Below are 18902 nucleotides of genomic sequence, written 5' to 3'. Positions count from 1 at the left end.
AATTCCGCTGTGGTGTGAAAGAGCATTCTTTTCTGGGGGAGTTGAGGCTCAAACGGGAACTAGATCCATGAATATCGTCGTCATTCCAACTCTCATACTGGCCGCTTTCTAAAAGGTTGTGAATTCAATCTGGTATTCAGCACAAAGCTGTCGAACTAAGGCAATTCCCCTCGGGTGCTCCTTCCTCAGCAACTGAGCATAGACACAAGGGATTATTTCTCTCTCTCCCACTACACACCAGGGAAACTACCAAGACCCCTATCAATGCAGAGGACTAGGGCTGTGTAGCTGTTGGGCTCTCGCCGAGGGTATAGAATTCAATTAGGACGGAGAGATGCGCCAAAAGAAATCCAGTGGGGCAGAAGAGAACCTCAGACATGAGACATCCATATTTTGAAATTGGCTGAGAGGCTCGCTACTCTGCTAGAACCACCTCCTGCATGAAGAGATAAATGGCAGTCATACCTGCAGTGGGTGAAGGCCATTAGATCTCCGATAAAGATAAGGAGATAAAGCGATAAGGAGCCGATAAGGATGTCGGAGTTCAGCGACTTTTCCTCCTACACACCGCAATGCCTGACAAGCGTAAAGCATCCATGGCAGCCCCCTCGTCCAAGCGGGCTCGCATATCATATGATGATGAGGGCGAACAATCTTCTGTGACGTCTTATGAGAAACCGTACAATAATCCGATATACGGCCAGAAAAACGCGTTCCCAGGTCTGGACAATGTCAGCGAAGAGCTCTGCTACGACGATGCAGACGATGGGCTGGAATATCTTCGTATGGTCCGGTAGGTTATTAATCTCTTGGTCGATTCTTGCCTGCTAAATATCGCCCAATGCGCCCCAGTTCCTTAGCCCCTATATGCGCTGCAAGAACATAACCTGACATTGCTGAGCTTCTAGATCCGAGGCGAGCGCGCTACCTTCGCTCTTTATCGCAAAGATCCCAAAGACAGATGATACACAACCGACACAAAATTCGAATGCGCCCAACACCAAACCATACTCAACCTCTTTTCCTCATGGATTCTTCGATCGTGAGCAAGCTTACATAGCTCCGCCCGAGAACAAAACCACGCCTTCAACCCCTCCAAGCACATTTCCTGAAGCCCAGGCTTCCTACTACGACTTACTCCGACATCGTTTTTTACTACTCCGATCTACCCTGAAGTGTTCGCCCCCAGCTACTGCTATCGCCGGCCTCGATGACAGCCATCCAATTACCCTCCCCCGCGGCGTCGATGCCGCACGCAAGGAATGGAGACGGCTGGTTATGGCCGTGGATCCACAGATGGCCCAACTGGCCTGTATGGACCAAGAAAGTATCCTCGGGGTATTGCAAATCATGGCACGACTGTTGTCTGAAATTTTGCGGGGTGGAGATGCCGAGAAGATTCGACGCATCGGTGCCTGGGCCTGGGGCTTGCTGGGCAAGTGTCGGGAGATTGGAGAATTGTCCACGGAAGAGGTGGGAGATATCCGTGATATCGGGAAACGCGCTGTGAAGATCTTACAGAAAATCCGGGAGGCGGAGGAGAATCCACAGATGGAAGGCGAGGAAACACCGCTAGAGTCGGAAGCTGGAGAGGACACACAGCCGGAAATTTTAGCTCCAGAGGAAGAGTCAGAAGAAATAATGCAGCCGGAGCCTGGGAACGATGCCGTTAAAGATGCCGATGCGGACATGGCTGATGGAAATGACCCGGAGCTGGAGGCAGCCAAGGCCCGATTACAGGCGAAGGTGCAAGAAAGTGCGGAAGATGAGCTCGCCAGTGCAGACCAAGAATCCGTGGCTAAACAGACTCGCGCCATGCTTGACATGATCATCACGGTGGCTGGCGAGTTCTTTGGCCAGCGAGACCTGTTAGACTCACGGGAAGTCTGGGCTTAATCTGTATGAATAGTTCGATTTGAGAGGAACATGATACCCCTAATTTGACAGTTTTGGCTTGAAGTCATGATCTTCGGGCAACTACCGCGACCTCATACGGCGTTAATCCGATATCTGGAAATTCAAGCTTCGAGAATGAGGAATGGCGAAAACACGGCTCATAGTCGGGCCAATCGACCCGTGGCCCAAGCCAGAGAATCACTTCTACAGCTTCACTGCCATATGAGTCAAGATATCTTGTGACAAGCTTCGGGTCGCGTGGGTACACAAACATCCATGCCGTAGCCTGCTTGGCAAAGGAATATAGACCCCACGCACCACTAACGACATGCATATCTTCCTCGGAAATGTACCGATTGACAGTTGAGCTCACCTCCACACCCTGAACTGATACATGTTCATTGCTATGAGCAAGTAGATACTCGAGTAGACCTGATCCGCTGCCGATCGAGAGCGTAAAGGCGGGCTTCTTGGGGAGGAGTGCAACAATAGAGGTGATCAAGGTGCTGGAAATAGCCAAGCAGCAATCCGGAAATCTTGTAGGTGACAGTGAGAGCTGATTAAGAATATGAGATGTATCCATCATGTCCGTGATCGTCACAAGCTTGCAGATGTGACGTTGACTTCAAAAAAGAAAACAATTTTGTGGGACTAAGACCGATTCGGGTTGCGTCATGCGGGTAACTCTCCCTCTTATCTCTGAACAGCTTCTCCGACTTCCATCTTTACAACAACATGGCGCCGACTGTAGAGATTGCCATAACCACAACCTCTCTATCCCCCACGTCTCCCCCACACACCGTCTACCACATAACCCTCCGTCTCCCACTCCGCTCCTTTACCGTCTCCAAGCGCTACTCCGACTTCTCAACATTCCACAAGACCCTAATCAGCCAGACAAATGCCCAACCCCCAGTCCCCCTCCCAGCAAAATCCTGGTTCTCAAAGACGACCTCAAACGACAGCTTCCGCGAAGAGCGCCGTATAGGTCTAGAAGACTATCTCCGAGCCATAAACGAGTCCCCCGACAGCCGCTGGCGCAACTCACCAGCGTGGCGGGCGTTCCTTAACCTCCCCTCAGCAGCCTCAGCATCAGCCAGCGCAGCGAGTTCCTCAACAAGGCTTCACGCCGCAATCACCGATCCCGGAAATGCATCCAACGCCCCAATCACAGACCCGACGCTCTGGCTAGACTACTTCCGTGACCTGAAAGCCCACTTGCACGATGCCCGCCTCGCACTCTCCCGCCGAGACCAAGAAACAACGCCGCAGAAACAACACGAAAGCTCCGCACAAGCAAAATCTAGTCTTGTCCGTGCAGGCTCTATGATCTCAACCCTCGAAGAAGGACTGAAGAACCTCAGCGGCCGCGCGCAATCCAAAACCTCCGCAACACCCAGTCTCGGCGAAGGCGAGCTTCGCCGTCGAAAGGACTTGCTCATCAACGCCCGGAAAGAAAAAGACGGGTTGGAGGATCTCTCGCATGCGATGGCGACTAAGAGCAAACTTGACCATGCTGTAGCCTCGATTCAGGACAAAGAAGCACTCATGAATGTGGGAGACTCTGCTAATAACGGACGCCGAACACCTGCGAAAACTGGACGGGTCCTTGGAAAGGAGACGGAGCGCACACGCGAATTGGATAATGAGGGTGTGTTGCAGTTGCAGAAGCAGATAATGCAGAATCAGGATGCTAGTGTTGAGGACTTGATGAAGATTATTATTCGGCAGAGGGAGCTTGGAACGGCGATTCATGAGGAGTTGAATGTGCAGAATGAATTGTTGAAATTGGCTGACGAGGATACTGATCGGTTCGTCTCTCTTTTCCTTGGAGTTTGTGCTATATACTAACTTTTGCAGTCTGAAATCCAAGCTCGATATTGGCAAGAAGCGGATTGGAAAGATTTCCTAAGCGGAAGATTGTGCATATTTTCTTTGTTATTTGATGATTCATGCCATATACATACTGGGCATTTGAACTTCATGTTCTCTATGGGCGTTCTTTAGCGCAAATTATTCTCTATTCTTGATTCCCAGCACGGGCGAGTATCACCAGTTACTACACTTGCAAGGTTGTCATTTTTGTACGATCATTTTAAATAAGCACATTGACTACTTTTAAGGAACCATCGCAGTAGACAAACACTCATGATGCAGTAATCTCGCTCAGTAGCAACACCAGTAAAAAGCAAATTGATACAGGTCAAGATGGTATCTCAATTAGGCAGCAGACAAGAACTATAGAAAGTCAGTATAAAATTCAATCCCCCAAAGAATAACTCACCTCATTCGCTTCATCCTCCGTAACCTCAGACATCTCAGAGGCATTCCGATCAATAAGTCCCAATCTACTCTTCCTCAGGAGCCACCACAACTCTTTCCGATCGCCCCCAAGCTCCTCACCGAGAATCTTGCCCTTCAGACTGCGCAAAAGCTCATTATAAGCCCCCGGCTCTTCGTATTCAACCAACTCCTCACGAATAGTAACCAATTCCTCCACGACACGATCATAGTTAGCATCGCCCAGACTATGCTTAATCTGGTTCTCGATAATGGTGCCCATCTGCTTGACGGCATCAAGAATAGCCTCGACGTTATCGGCACGGGAAAGCAGCTGCTTAAATTCGGGGATGGCGTTTTCTGGGGAGATTTTCGCGCGCTTGGGTTCTTGGTTTAGGAGGGCGTCGACGTCGAGGCCGGAGAGGGGCTTTTCGGTTTCGCGGTTTCGTTTGCGGCCTTTTGTCTTGGGTGGAACTAGATTGGTTGGGTTAGTGGGTTTTTCTGCGTAGATGAGGGTTGAGGACTAACCTTTCTTGACATCTGCGACGGAGATGAGTTTCTCTAGTTGCTTTTTGGACTTGTTTACCAGGTCTTCGTCAGGATGGGAGAATCTGGTTAACTGCTCTGATACGTTCTGGATAGGATCATCGGGATGCACGGCGCGCCATCGTACTGCAGCTTCGATTCGATGTAGCAGTGGGGAGAAAGAGTGCTCAATTGGGAGTCCTTCGATTAGATCTCTGAATTGATGTTTGGTTAGCAGTGGATCGACTTTCAGAATAAGAAACGGTCGATTTACCCATCATCATCCTTCAAGTCCAACTCCATGCTGTCCACATACTCATCCATTGCCTCCTGCAAGCTAGTGCTTGGGAGATTGCGATGCTCAGTGACAATCTTTCCGGACACGGTGACAACCTTGTCCAAGGGAGGGAATCGATATGATCGCACATCCTCTGCGAATGGAAGCTGAACTTCCAGAAGACATTCATAATCAGATTCAATTGATGGAGCGAGAAGTACGATGAGGGGCGGCTTGGTCTCTTTGGTGACCAGTCGAGCAATGGCATAGCTATCTGACTCCCAGAGCGCATGAATCAGCGATGACAATGCGAGGGTTGCTTTATCGTGAGCTTTCTGTGGGATGATAACGTTGACGTTTGACATGTGCAGGTATCGATCGTACTGGATGGCAAAATTAGCGTGAATATGACGACCTAATTATTAAGGAGAATACCTTGTCATCTGCAATGAAACCAATGAGCTCGAGGCCCGCAAAGGTTTCCAGTGTCGTAATATTCTCGTCTGTCTGGCTGATATGCACAGCAGTGCGTCCATACTCATATCCTTTGGCAAGGTCATCGCGCTCCACATCGGCTTTGCCCCCAGGGACAGACTCGTCATCAATCTGATATGTTCGTGAAGTTCGGACAGCGGCCATTGCATCTCTTTTGCCTTCACTGGTAAGAGATTTAAGTTTATCAGCTGGAGTGGAAGCGGGTCCTGCATCTCCTTGTCTTGGCTCATCGCCACCTCGCACGACAAAGGAGCTGGCAGTTGGAGGCTTGGCACTATAAGTTCTGAAGTATCGTTCGACAGGGATGCGGAGTGCCGTTTCATATTTCTCCGCATCACCAAGCGAGAGGAAACCTTTAAAGGATGGCATGCTTCTTGTCTCTTTCGGACGAGGTATGTCCAATTGGGAGACAGCTTGATCAAGGGTGCCGAATGCGCCATTGGGACAGTCTTCGACAAAGTCCCGAAGCAGCTTTTCATTTGCAGCCTGCGATAGGATTCAGCATGGCAGACCGCTAGGATGTATGAATTTCCTCATACCTTTCTCTCGCCCTTGTCTTCTTCTTTCACTCCCCAATCCGGATCATCGAAATCAGGCCCACTGAAGGGGTTAGCAAAATCCAACGTGACAAAGTATATTCAACGCACAGAACAGTCAGCTTGATATTATCTTCTTTGACCTTGTCCTTGATTGGCTCCAGGTCCTCGCTGTTGATCAAACCTGTACCATTCGTGACCAGCACAATCTCTCGCTTGTACTTGAGCTTCTTGCAATAAGTGCTGATCATTTGAATGGCAACAACAAGGGAAGAGAAAGCTTTCAATATGTTATTAAGAGGTTCCATCAAGATAAGATGCTTTTTCACATACCATCGCCCTTGTAGGTATGACTGGGTTTGATTGCATCTCGCAGTCTTCGAATGTCAGGCATAAGAACCCTAGATGACATTAGCAAGTTGGCCAAAGCTTCCAACAAGAAAAGAAACATACTGTCCAATATTGAAAAGAACGGAAATATGTTCGAAACTATCGTCTGCCGAAAGTTCATTAAAAGTATCTGTGAATTGAACAAATTAGACCCAGTCTAAACAGCTATCAATTGGGATATTACCATCAGACCGTAAAGCAAGCACTCCTATCGTAGCTGTCTTACGACCTGTGGAGACCTGGAAAAAGCTATCAGCTTTGACCTTTTCCTGAATGAAAGCTCACATACTGTGGTGGTGATGCGATCCCAAACGTATTGCATGGCCCACTCAAGGTCGGTAATGGAGCGGCCATTTCGACACTCTCCCATTGACCTCCCGACATCCACAATGTACACAGTAGCTTCTTTCTCGGCCATTTTGAAGATGTGTTCGGAGTCAAGTTTGCGCAGGGGATTCTGCGAGGCAGAAGTACAGCAGTAGAACAGGCAGACGCGTGATATTTCCTTTTTGGTCTAGCGCAAACGCGAGCACATGACATCATCTGATTCCGTGACCCTAACAGACTGTGCGTGTGGATACCTGATTCAGCCACTGACCGCGTGGAAATAGTCCTCGAGCCAAGACTTATGAGGCGTGGAAATATGCATCATACCACCCAGCTTCTCCACGCGCCCCCCACGTTCAAACTGGGACTTAAACTCTCTTGTAGTACAGCTTCATCGATCTCTAGTGTCCGAAACGAATACCACAATGAATGACCCTCGTCCATACCACATACTCGGGTGCGTCATTACTCCAGCTATGATATGAACATGCAAAGATGCATCGTTCACCTGAAAAAAATAGACTAACATGTTTTGACCAGCTATGGCACCCTTCTGGGCACACAGTTCTTCCAGGTGAGCCAAACTTGAACTAAATAAAAAGCTTACACCCATTACAAACTATTCAACCATGCTAATTCAATCCCAGTCCTTCGTCGGTGGCATAGTCGCATTCCGCGCCTTGCCGCGTCCCCAATTTGCCAGTCTGCAATCCGCCATTTTCCCCGTCTACTTCTCCATCCAGACAGCACTCCCGGTGGCTGTAGCTTTGACCGCCAGCGCCGGTGGTAAAGCACTAGGTATTTCTGGCCTTATGGCCCCTGAGAACCGCTACAACACCACGCTGCCACTGGCCGCTGTTGCCCTCGCAGGCCTGGTTAACAATTTTGTTCTGCGCCCGATCACTATCAAGATTATGCGCGAGCGTAAGCACCAGGGTACGTACTTGATGTCTTCGTCCTTGCGTATATTTTTCTGACTTGTGTAGAAACTCGCGATGGAAAGAAGAGCTATGACCCTGCTCCTCACTCTAAGGAGATGTTGTCCTTGAACAAGAAGTTTGGTCGTGTGCATGGTGTTTCGAGTCTGATCAACATGGCTGCTTTTATTGCGACGATCTACTATGGTGTCGTTCTGAGCAAGCGACTTGAGTAGGAGACTGGGCTACGCTATCTTCAATCATTTGGGAACTCTGCGGTGTACACCTAATGTATTTTCAATGTTTTCTTGTCATCAGTCCAGTATATATTCGGAATCGTACATATTAACATGGTCTACGTAATGTTGAAGGAATTTCTGAACGTCAATTTACGTCAATTTCAACACCTTTCCAAATATTCCCATTCTCGAGGCCGTATCGGTGTTCGTGTTCATTAAATTGTTAAAAATCACGCCTGTGACCTTGTCAAGGTTAATCGCAGATTCCACCTGGCACTTAACATCAAAACCTATCCACGACTGCTTTACTACCCATGGATCCAGACAACTCTATTAGTCATCTGTCCCTTGTCAAGCTGCGACTGTAACACTCGAAGAAGCCTCATTCCGTTCACTCAACAGCCTATCAAGCTTTCAAGAATCATGACCGAACTAGGAATGTCCGCTTCTGACCTAATCAGTGAACAATTCTGTTGTCGAGAAGGTTGATGTCGTCCAGTAAGTCAGTCTGATTGTACACGCATGATCACAAGAGACAAGGCCCCAACAACTTCCAGCTTTCCCCTCCATACGGATGGTCGATAGATCCAGAGCAGCTTGACGACGAGACAGGTTGGGTTCTGGAAGGTAGTCGGGGGCATTCAATCGGAAAATAGACTTGGGAGGTGTGTATCCGTCATGTGTGACGTTGTAAATGGGAGTGTGATGTTCAGGACCTGCTTGAATTACTTTGACAGCAGTCTCATCAACCTTGACGTTCATCGGATAACTCGGCCGAAGACTCTAGATGAGATCATTGCTGTGGTGACGAAAAGGGATTTGAATCGCTGAAGTTCAAGAGATTGTCATTTTACGGTGAATATACGGCTCCAGTCTCCGGGAGTGTTTACTAAAAGAGATAGAGAAATGCCAGAGGAAGACTCAATGGTTGAACTTAGGAATAGTTGGAGTCGCTGAAGATACTAAGTGTGATGGAAAAATGAAGCTTGTTTATGGTATCGAGAATCAATCTCATGATGCAAATTTACGAAAACAGCGACATAAATTTGCCAGCATCAACCCTTTGATCACCGTAACACAATAGTTAACTTAACCTCTCTAAGATTTGAAAACTCCAGAGAATAATTATCATTGATGCCAGGTCACTAAAACGGTAAAATGGAGCGCTCGATCACATCTTGGCGTAAGACTTCCAGTGCATCGAATCGGAACCAACGAGGTGATGATTATCGATGCCACTTCCATCACTGCTTGCCGTCCCCATACGGGGCTTTGACAGAATTGCGGGGTCATATTAACCTCTGGGGCAACTCCACAAATCAGCGGGAGGCGTCACGGCTGTCAGTGCCGTAAGCCACAAAAGCCCCAAACGGTCTAAACCACGGCGGCTCCTCACGGAATAAAAATTCCCCAAGTGTGCTTGGACAGTAGATGTCAGCCCAGTCGTAAGTGGCTTGATTATCTTTAACGCAAGCAAGGTCTGTTCAATCTGATTCGAGTTGACTGACAAAGACCATTGGCAACCTACAGCTAACATGACGTAATATATTCCGTCCCCCAGCTTGATAGGTCGTTCCACCGTCGATCGTTTCCTGGATACCTCGTATTGATCCGAGTGCATGTCGCTGACTGGAACGGTGTGACCGAGATCCTTATGGGCAAGGAAAGAAATCCTACGCTAGCTCTTCATTGTTCGATGTTATTGGCTTTCATTCGCGTGGTGGTCCACTCTATTAGGCCCACCCCCATGGGGATGCTGTACTCCGCATGGGGCGAGCCCGATGACAAGGGGCACGTCCTCACTCTATTTTCCATGAATTCTCGGATCGTTCGGCTGGGGCTGACTGGGTCGATGATCCCGTCAAGAAAGCAAAATAGAAAGATGGCGCTTGAAGCCTTACTGGATGACGGCGTGGTCCATGGATTCACTGGGGTTGAAGCAGGTCTTTTCTCATTTGCGGCTTATGCCGCAATACTATAGCAGGAAAGAAAGAAATGAGCGTTGACTGGGATTAGCTCTGTAGATGTCAGCACTTGTCTGAGCGCAGGATGATAAGCAGGAAATAGAAGGATTGTTTCCCCACAACCCACTCTTTCTTTAAAGGATGGCCTTTCCCCACAATTCGGATTCTTTGAGAAATCATTAGCTTCATTGCCAGGCTGTGTGAAGCTATCCTAGATTGGTTACTATTATAACTCACCTACCATGAAGGAGGACGAGGTTGTGAACTCCTCACCGAGGCTCAGTGAGAAAACCGATGACCCTCCATCCTTTGAACACAAGGAGAAGAAGGATGGTGCACTTCAAGACCTCGAAGGTCGTGGGCCCAATAACCTCAATGCTGTCTTTCAAAATCCCCTGGCCGGTATCCCTCGCGAGCAGTTGTTCAAGAACGTCCAAGAATTTTGCACCAAATTCGATCTCCTAGAAGACCTGGAGACTTTCAAAAAGGGCGCTCTCGTCTCACAAAACCCCGAGACAGCAACGCAATTGCCCGATCTCAATGAGTTCGAAAGGGAAGCACTTATCCGAGAACATACGCATAAATGGCATCAGCCATGGCAGTTATACTGGCTCGCGAGTATGTCTTCACTGAATCCAGTCAATGGACACCAGCTAATCGTGTCTTAGTTATGTGTTCCCTGGCTGCAGCGGTGCAGGGAATGGACGAGACAGTGAACAATGGCGCACAAGCTTTTTACCTTAAGGTAAATAAAATACGCTAACCGCTCCTGAGGGAATCAGTAATTGACAGTCATTAGCGATTTGGAATCGAGAACAGCGATAACCTTACCGGCCTCGTCGTCGGCGCTCCATACCTAGCTTGTGCCATCCTTGGCTGCTGGCTCACCGAGCCCCTCAACCGCTACTTTGCGCGTCGCGGTACGATCTTCATTTCCTGCCTCATCGCAGCCATAGCCTCAATCTGGGAAGGCGTCGCCAACTCATGGGTCAATCTATTCATTGCACGTTTTGTGCTCGGACTGGGAATCGGCTCGAAATCCACAACAGTACCTATCTACGCAGCCGAATGTTCGCCAGCGCCCATTCGGGGTGCACTGGTGATGATGTGGCAGATGTGGACAGCATTCGGTATAATGCTGGGAAACATCATGGGAGTGGCCTTCATGAGTGTTGGAAATGACCTCAACTGGCGTCTTATGCTTGGATCAACCGTTGTACTTCCCTTGATCGTCTGTGCTCAGGTCTATGTGTGTCCTGAGTCCCCCAGATGGCTCATCCAGCAGAACAAGATCAATAAGGCCTATGTCAACTTCAAAATTCTTCGTCCTACTGAGTTGCAGGCCGCTCGAGATTTGTACTACGCCTACGTGGGTGTTGAGCTTGAGCGTGAGATTAACAAGGGCAAGAACTTCTTCTCCATGTTTATGGAGCTCTTCACAATCCCCCGAAACCGCCGTGCAACGCTAGCAAGTTGGATTGTCATGTTCATGCAACAGTTCTGCGGTGTCAACGTGATTGCCTACTATTCCACCACCATCTTCGTAGATTCAGGCTACAGTACATCGTCTGCACTGCTTGCGTCTATGGGTACGGGTATCCTCAACTGGATCTTTGCTCTACCAGCCGTGTTTACAATCGATACCTGGGGCCGCCGCAACCTTCTGCTCTTCACATTCCCTTTCCTAGCTATCTTCCTCTTCTGGGCAGGTTTCTCATTCTGGATCGATGCCAATGATGGCCACAAGCGAATTGCGATGGTAACGACGGGCATGTATTTGTTCGAAGTCTTCTATTCACCAGGTGAAGGGCCCGTTCCGTTTACCTACTCCGCTGAGGCATTCCCTCTCCATGTTCGAGAAGTGGGCATGTCGTGGGCTACCGCGACGACTTGGTGCTTTAACTTTATCTTGTCCTTTACCTGGCCACACCTTTTGAGTACATTCAAGCCCCAGGGAGCTTTCGGGTGGTATGCTGGTTGGTGTATTGTCGGCTGGTTCCTCGTTCTGCTTTTTGTTCCGGAAACCAAGGGTGAGTTTGTAGTTCTTCTCTCGGCTTTGAAGCACAGCTAATGATCTCTGTCCAGCTCTCACTTTGGAGGAATTGGATCAGGTTTTCTCCGTGTCTACGAGAAAGCATGCTGCGTACCAGATTAGGAACAGTATCTGGCACTTCCGGGTGTGGATCCTCCGCCAGAAATTGGAGCCTCTGCCCAAGTTTTATCAGGGTGCTGAGCATCTTGCTGAAGTTGGAGATACGGCATCGAAGTAGGGTGCAGTTTAAGCTTATTGATATCTTTGGTGCTGTTGTGGTAATGCTGTAATAATTACGATTTCTAGCTAAGGACGCTTAGTATTTGTTTGAGCCTGTGAACAAAGCTTGTGATTTTATCATGATCAAATATGTAAAACATTACTTCTCCAGGCATCTAGGGCCTAAGGGAGTGTGGAACTTATATTAATTAAACTTCAATTATAATCATTTCTTCAATCGCAGTCCCTCAAACTTTCAATTTCCAGACACATTGAAAACGTGGTGAGACAAGACAATTATCGCCTAGCGAATCCGCTCCACATTCCAACATTGTCAACTTCGACGACGTGATGTCCGCAGCACTGAAGATCGAAGCCATCGTTGAACCCCACAAAAAAAATCACAAGCAAGTCAAATAACCAAATTGTGAGAATAACCCAACATCAAGATTCAAGACCGAACATACAAGAGACCTCTGCTGGGGCTTGGCTCGTGATCCGGAAGAATTGCGGCGCCGGGCCCAATCAGCTCTAGCGCGGAAACAGAAATTCTCAATAAGTTCGGGCCGCGTCAATTTCCTCTTCTCCGTTCTCTTTCCTCTCCATCTACAGTTTACATTACGATGTAAATCCATTGGGACTCCACTTTGTGGCTTGCTGAGGGTTACTCGAATGGCTTCGTCCTTCATGGGTTTCTTTCCGTTCCCGGTCCTGGAGAGTAAAGTCGCTTCTCTTTCCTAGACATTCTCTATGCTAGCGCTGCCCTCCGCGGGAAGCCTTAGGGTGTTGGTTGGGGAGAGGGCGTTACAAAATTTGTTTTAATTCGAGATGTTATGTGTGTGTCAAAATTCAATCAACACTTCAAAAAAAAATTACGTGATTCTATCATAGTTTATGCCGACCTATCATAAAGCAAAGAACTGCCTCTGTCGATATCGGAGATGTTTGTTAATTTTAGGTTTCTCTAAACTAGTACTAGTAGCCTGGAGGAAGGGTATACATGTAGCGTAACCTGAAGGTGCTCACAAGTACATTCTGTCTCACACTGCAGGAGCGGACAGTAGCTGGAGACAAAGAGTCTTTCACACTTCGTCAACTATCGTATAACTCCCATGTCAGAAAGCCGAGAGGAAAGACCCAAATCGATCTTTTCGAAGTTCAAGTCATTTGGAATAGAAAGTATGCTTACAACTGCCTTGAAGACTATTTATACATATGCATAGGCCTTCTATGCTGTTGAAATTGTATAGCTTCATCCTATGTATGGCTTTGTTCACTATTTGCAGAACATAAACAATGGTTTCAGCATAGATCCGACAAACACGGATAATCACAGCTGCTATGCTCTCCAAGTTAGCTTATACAATCGAAACTACATGTTTGCCCACCCCTCATGACTCTTTGTGTGAAAATGATACAATAGTTCCTTTCCACCGATCCAGAACTGCAATTTCTCAGCTCTTCCAACTTCCTCCAACGTCCAAGGTTTAATTGTTATTTGAACTTTTCGAAGCTCCACTATGAATTGGACAGTCCCTATCATCGTCTTCCTAACCACTAATCTCTGGGGCCTCTTTGGGGGCATCCCCTATACAACAGTCCAGCCATCCCGTTCTCTTCTAGATCGCACCATTGGCTCTTTCCAAGTCGCTAGTACTGTGTTCACTCTGGGCCAGACAAAGGAACACTTGATGAACCAGACAGCGGGAGACAGAATCCAAAACGAACACAACGTGCGTCTCACAATACCAACCTCAAAACTTCACCCGGATCCTATGTTCATCAATGCGCTGAAAACTATCTCGTCAGTACAGACCTCGATTCCAGAAAAAGCTCCCAACGATACTGTTCCTCCTCACAGCTCAACAAATGAAACCGACTTGATTGCATTTGCGCTCATCTTCTTCGGCATTGTCGTCTTACAAACTATAGCCATAACAGAAATTACCCGACCCCAGCAAGACCTCCAACTCGAAATAAGTCAGAACATCTTCGAAGTTCGACAGGACTTCCACAACTTCCTAACTTCTACATTTCCAAATATATTTCAAGCCGTCCTAGGAGTCCCCCTAGAAGTCCAACAAGGCGCCCGGGAAGAACTCCAATATATACACCGAAGCATCCAAAACCTCGAAGCTCTACCCCAAGATTGCGTCCAGCTCTCCATTGACATCCGCGAAGCCATGCAAGCGCAATTCACCGAAATGTACGGAACGCTGGAAAAAGGCCTCCAGAGAGGATTCGATGACCTGAAAAAACTCCAGGCTGTGTCCAGAGACACCTGCGCACAGGAAAGAGCCCCTCCTCTGTCACGCGCGAACACCCCTGAAGCGGGCGACCAGGATGTATTCTGGAGGGAGACCTGGACAGAGATCAAAGATGATTTCAAACAGACTGTAGAGGGATTTAATAGGAACTTGTTCATGCTGAATGTGGTTATTGATGCTTTCCATGATCAGTTCCAGAGACTTCCGACCATGATGGCTGATGAGCTCACAAGGGCTTTCAAGGTGGAGATCAAGAAGTATGAGATTGATATCAAGATTGATAATGCGGATACGGGGGCGGCTACTGGTGTTGATCAATTGGCTTCGCTGTCATCGACACGGACGAACGGGACTGAGATGGATCTTCAAGAGCATCCAGTGGTTTCAGGTCAAGCTGAGACCAGGCAGGAGAAACAGGAAAGTCCTGAGCTGTCGAACCCTAGATCACAGGGTTCTCCGTCAGAGGACCCGGAGTTTGAGCACTCGGAATTCGCAACGTTGACTGCAGTGGTGGAGTAGACAAATTGGAGTCTAAGCCAGTAGGTCCAAATCATATTGGGGGTTATGTGAGGGAGGTGTTCAAGAGCTTTGGTGCGTGATGGTTAGCTGAACATGTTTGATCTCTTTTCTATTGCTGTCTTTGATAAGAACACCGATGTATTGGGAACTTTGGAGAACAGAGGGGTATCTTAATTATTGTTTTATGTAGTCTTAACGTATAGCTAGAACCAAAGACATGCGAGAGTCCGTGAGCCGAGGGCCTTACGCTTATGAAGTGGCTCAGTCGACGAGATATTTCCGACAAGCAGCCTTTAACATCTCAATGCGTCTCTGAGTATGAATAAAGACTTCTCGATACATATCAAGACTCTGCTGCACAACTTCCGATTTGGTCTTCGTGCCCGCACAGACCTCAAGCATTCGCAGCTCCATTTCCTTCCGTAGAAATGGCTTGCTAAGCGAGATACTGTTTGGAAGGCCCGAAACAACATTATCGTACCCCTCAACCAGGGCGACACCCAGCCGAGTCGGAATGAGTTCTTCAACTGAAGTACGGCCACTTCCTCGCTTGTTCACGACGACATATTCGCGTTCCTTAACCTTGGCAATATGCTCTGCCATAGTTGCATCGGTGCCGATACCATTCGCATCCATCAAACCGATGAGCTCTGGTTCTGTCAAGTAGTTTGGTGCGGTGGTCTTGCCTTCAAAGATATTCGCTTCGGTGGGCACAAACTTTTCTCCGTACTCAAATTTGGGTAGCTGCTGACTGCTCTCCCATTTGTCGTAGACGTAAACATCGAGATAGTTCCTCTCTAGAACAAGCAATCCGTTGGCGTGGAAGGTTTCGTCTCCATACAGGATTTCAATGTCTGTGCTTTGGCCTTTCGCGTCGTCGGAACAACAAGCGAGGAACCGCCGGGTCACGAACTCATATACTTTTTTCTCGTTGGCATTTAGTGAACTCGGTGAGACCCAGCTTACTGGATGGATCGGCGGATGAGCCTTGTCGTTATGACGGCCGGACCGGGGAGTTCTGAATTTCCCATCGATGAGGCTATGAAATATTGTTAGCATTGTTTAAAAGACCATCCCATCAATGAAGCATACTCTCGAGCATATTGACCCCATTGAGTATCCGGGAACTGCTTTTCGACTAGTTTCTTCAGGTCAATGGCCTTGTCAAACTGGTCCGTTTCTGTTCTTGGATAACTGATGAATCCCTTGGTATAAAGGCTCTCAGCAACTTTCATGATCGTTTGACTGTCAATGCGGAGATATCGACTGCCCATCATTTGAAGATCCACCGTTGTCAAGGGCAAAGGCCGCCATTTGCTTTTGGGCTTCTGAGCCACTTTTGTAACCTTGGCCTCCTTCGCGGTCAAACACCGCTCCAACATCATCGTCACAACCGCTCGATCAAAGAGGTGAACCCGTTTCCAGAGAAAATTGACCTTCTTTCCTTCCCGCTGAAGCATGACTTTGAGGCCCCAAAAGGTCTCGGGCTTGAAGTTCTGTACCCGGAGATACCGATCGACTACGAATCCCAATGTAGGAAATTGACATGACCCTGTGACGTGTGAGATACAAAATCGTCAAAAAGGCAGGAAGAAACAAACCGTAGCTGATGACTTTCTCCTTTAAAACTGCCGCTACAGCTTGAAGCTGAAGGGTCTGTAGCCGGGTGAACGCCGCTCCAATACGGAGATCAAGCTCGATTCTGGCAGCCACAGCATTTGCTTGATATTCATCAAGATCTACTGGCTCTCGAGCCGCGCGGAGAACATGCCTGTAATTGTATTAGTCAAATGTGACATCAATCTTCGAATGGCACTCACGCTCTCTCGGTATTGCTGAACCTGGCTCTCTTGACCTCGATGCGTGCATTTCCACTTTTGGCTTGATTGCGAACTTCGCTACCAATGTGCTCTCCTTCACGATCACAATCGGTCCAGATGAACAGGGCTTTGCTGTACCTGGCTTGATTTCGAATGTTCTCTGCGATTGGCAGCTTGTCCTACAATGAACGGTCAATAAACAAAGTCCCTGGCGGAACGCGGTGCTTTCCAACCTTATCAACATCTTCATTTACCGGAGCCTCAAATAATACAGAGGGCGGACAAGACTGCCAGCCCTTGTACTGGCGTTCAAAATCCAGACCCGTGAGGTGGCCAATCACGCTGGTCATGGTGACAGAGCAGTTTCCCCAAGGGTCACCAAAATTAAAATCAAACTCATAGTTCTTGACATACTGATTGCCACGGATGGAGTGCTGGATCAAGTTATCAGTCGTGTTCTTGTTTATCGTACGGGAAAACTTACAGTTTGAAAAGACCCTCCAGACATATGCGTGGCCACTGCACGCGCAATAGCCGGCTTCTCCGCCACACACAGAATTTTGCGCGCCATGAGACACCATACGCGGTCAGATGAAATCGCCCACGGGAAGCCGGGGTGGCATATCTTCTGACGGAAGATGTAAATTGCTTTGGGACGCGAGGAGTCGATGCCTGAGGCCTAAATGGCGATCGTCGCCTGAGGCAGCAGGCCATACCCGATGAGGTAATCTAAACATAAACGTTCCGAGTCCTCTCTATCATTTTTCCCCCCGAAATCAATCTTGCTCAACTGTGTTGGTTGTTTTTGTTTGGGAAATGGCAGACCTTCCCCTTCCTAAGGTTGAGTCCCTGGTGGACTGCACCTCTTTCCAGCTAACTGTGCTCCCCTACCTCACGCAGCTGCAATGGCTCCCCGCCAGCTTGCGCGAGGCGGGCTGGGATCTGGAGAGCTTGAAGACTGTCTACCTCGCCACCAATCCCTTGGTGTTTGCGCTTGCGCTGGGAACTGTCCTTGCTGGAATCTTCTTTATCGCTGCTGAGATTAACCGCAACTACTCGCAGGTGGATCGCTTCTGGAGCATCCTGCCCGCAATGTATAATGTCCATTTCGCTGCCTGGGCGCGTCTGTCCGGCATTCGTACCGAGACCTTGGATACTATCGCTGTCATCAGCATGTTATGGAGTGTATGCGCATAAACCAACAGTATTTATCTGTTTCCACGTGTCACTAATCTGAATATCTCCATAGGCTCGTTTGACCTACAACTATTGGCGCAAAGGTGGCTACACGATTGGCTCGGAGGATTACCGCTGGCAAATTGTACGCTCGCAGGTTAACAACACCTTCCTTTTCACGATCTTCAACTTCGGATTCATCGCCTTGGCCCAGTCTCTGCTCCTTCTGCTCATCACCACCCCGACCTACGTCTTTGTCATCGCGGCCAACAACCAGACTGGTGAGACCTTCGGTCTTGCCGACCTGGCCTTCTCCCGCGCCGCCATCTTCTTTATCGCTATCTCCTTCTTCGCCGACCAACAGCAGTGGAACTTCCAGTCTGCCAAGCATGAGTATCTCACCAATGCGCGCATCCCGGAGCCCTTCAAGGACCAATACACCCCTGAGGATCTGGAGCGTGGTTTCGTCGTCAGCGGACTCTGGTCGTGGTCGCGCCACCCCAACTTTGTCGCTGAGCAGGCTGTTTGGGTGACAATGTACCTCTGGTGCGCCTTCCGCACTGAGAACTACCTCCAGTGGACTGGACTTGGCGTCATTGGCTACCTTGCTATCTTCCAAGGTAGCACACGTCTGACTGAGAAGATCAGCGCGAGCAAGTACCCTGAGTACAGCGAGTACCAGGCTCGCGTGGGCCGGTTCCTTCCTCGCCTATCTGTTGAGGCCAAGAAGACTGAGTCCAAGGGCAAGAAGGCTGCCCCGGTTGTGGCCGAGGCGCCTGTCGGTGAGGACACCGAGGAGAAGAAGGTCAAATAAATAAGGGATCTATAATTGATATATGGCAAGCTCGGGATTGCTGATTTCTTTCATATTAATCTATAACACACATGCACTTGCTTGATTATTTATATGCCTTCTGCTTTGTCAAAAATCAATGACTTAATTCTTTCAAACCTTCCATTCTGGCTTCTGCACAATTATGTGTAGGATTCAACGATGACGATATCTTGGATACAAACTCTAGA

The 18902-nt window shown here is 48.4% G+C and overlaps 9 protein-coding genes across 9 annotated transcripts; 6 read left to right on the top strand and 3 right to left on the bottom strand.

Annotated features, from left to right (window-relative positions):
• Positions 1 to 572: 572 nt before the first annotated feature.
• N7484_000626 (SIP1 domain-containing protein) lies at positions 573 to 1896 on the top strand (the record flags this gene model as incomplete). Its single annotated transcript, XM_057111047.1, has 2 exons — positions 573 to 793; positions 909 to 1896. 2 exons carry the CDS (start codon positions 573 to 575, stop codon positions 1894 to 1896), a joined length of 1209 nt encoding a protein of 402 aa, XP_056978273.1.
• Positions 1897 to 1960: 64 nt separating this feature from the next.
• N7484_000625 (uncharacterized protein) lies at positions 1961 to 2479 on the bottom strand (the record flags this gene model as incomplete). The annotated part of the gene is made up of 1 exon (XM_057111046.1): positions 1961 to 2479. One exon carries the CDS (start codon positions 2477 to 2479, stop codon positions 1961 to 1963), a length of 519 nt encoding a protein of 172 aa, XP_056978272.1.
• Positions 2480 to 2631: 152 nt separating this feature from the next.
• On the top strand, positions 2632 to 3808 carry N7484_000624 (Qc-SNARE protein; the record flags this gene model as incomplete). The annotated part of the gene is made up of 2 exons (XM_057111045.1): positions 2632 to 3707; positions 3757 to 3808. The coding sequence occupies 2 exons, from the start codon at positions 2632 to 2634 to the stop codon at positions 3806 to 3808; spliced, it is 1128 nt and encodes a 375-aa protein (XP_056978271.1).
• Positions 3809 to 4116: 308 nt separating this feature from the next.
• Positions 4117 to 6817, bottom strand: N7484_000623 (ATP-dependent DNA helicase 2 subunit KU80; the record flags this gene model as incomplete). Its single annotated transcript, XM_057111044.1, has 11 exons — positions 4117 to 4134; positions 4181 to 4650; positions 4705 to 4916; positions 4976 to 5361; positions 5414 to 5959; positions 6013 to 6073; positions 6121 to 6289; positions 6343 to 6410; positions 6463 to 6529; positions 6584 to 6638; positions 6689 to 6817. The coding sequence occupies 11 exons, from the start codon at positions 6815 to 6817 to the stop codon at positions 4117 to 4119; spliced, it is 2181 nt and encodes a 726-aa protein (XP_056978270.1).
• A 334-nt stretch (positions 6818 to 7151) lies between these two features.
• On the top strand, positions 7152 to 7879 carry N7484_000622 (DUF4149 domain-containing protein; the record flags this gene model as incomplete). The annotated part of the gene is made up of 4 exons (XM_057111043.1): positions 7152 to 7183; positions 7267 to 7300; positions 7374 to 7662; positions 7713 to 7879. 4 exons carry the CDS (start codon positions 7152 to 7154, stop codon positions 7877 to 7879), a joined length of 522 nt encoding a protein of 173 aa, XP_056978269.1.
• A 2209-nt stretch (positions 7880 to 10088) lies between these two features.
• N7484_000621 (sugar porter family MFS transporter) lies at positions 10089 to 12116 on the top strand (the record flags this gene model as incomplete). Its single annotated transcript, XM_057111042.1, has 4 exons — positions 10089 to 10464; positions 10515 to 10591; positions 10646 to 11876; positions 11932 to 12116. 4 exons carry the CDS (start codon positions 10089 to 10091, stop codon positions 12114 to 12116), a joined length of 1869 nt encoding a protein of 622 aa, XP_056978268.1.
• A 1501-nt stretch (positions 12117 to 13617) lies between these two features.
• N7484_000620 (uncharacterized protein) lies at positions 13618 to 14883 on the top strand (the record flags this gene model as incomplete). The annotated part of the gene is made up of 1 exon (XM_057111041.1): positions 13618 to 14883. The coding sequence occupies one exon, from the start codon at positions 13618 to 13620 to the stop codon at positions 14881 to 14883; it is 1266 nt and encodes a 421-aa protein (XP_056978267.1).
• A 261-nt stretch (positions 14884 to 15144) lies between these two features.
• On the bottom strand, positions 15145 to 17274 carry N7484_000619 (DNA topoisomerase 3; the record flags this gene model as incomplete). The annotated part of the gene is made up of 6 exons (XM_057111040.1): positions 15145 to 15922; positions 15976 to 16435; positions 16485 to 16654; positions 16704 to 16882; positions 16937 to 17137; positions 17188 to 17274. 6 exons carry the CDS (start codon positions 17272 to 17274, stop codon positions 15145 to 15147), a joined length of 1875 nt encoding a protein of 624 aa, XP_056978266.1.
• Positions 17275 to 17519: 245 nt separating this feature from the next.
• On the top strand, positions 17520 to 18693 carry N7484_000618 (DUF1295 domain protein; the record flags this gene model as incomplete). Its single annotated transcript, XM_057111039.1, has 2 exons — positions 17520 to 17888; positions 17953 to 18693. 2 exons carry the CDS (start codon positions 17520 to 17522, stop codon positions 18691 to 18693), a joined length of 1110 nt encoding a protein of 369 aa, XP_056978265.1.
• Positions 18694 to 18902: the final 209 nt, after the last annotated feature.

Source organism: Penicillium longicatenatum (assembly GCF_028827895.1).
Source record: "Penicillium longicatenatum strain IBT 33135 chromosome Unknown contig_11_segment0_segment0, whole genome shotgun sequence".
Lineage (NCBI taxonomy): Eukaryota > Fungi > Ascomycota > Eurotiomycetes > Eurotiales > Aspergillaceae > Penicillium > Penicillium longicatenatum.
The sequence above is the reverse complement of the archived record's forward strand: the minus strand, read 5'-3'. Positions and strand labels throughout refer to the sequence as shown.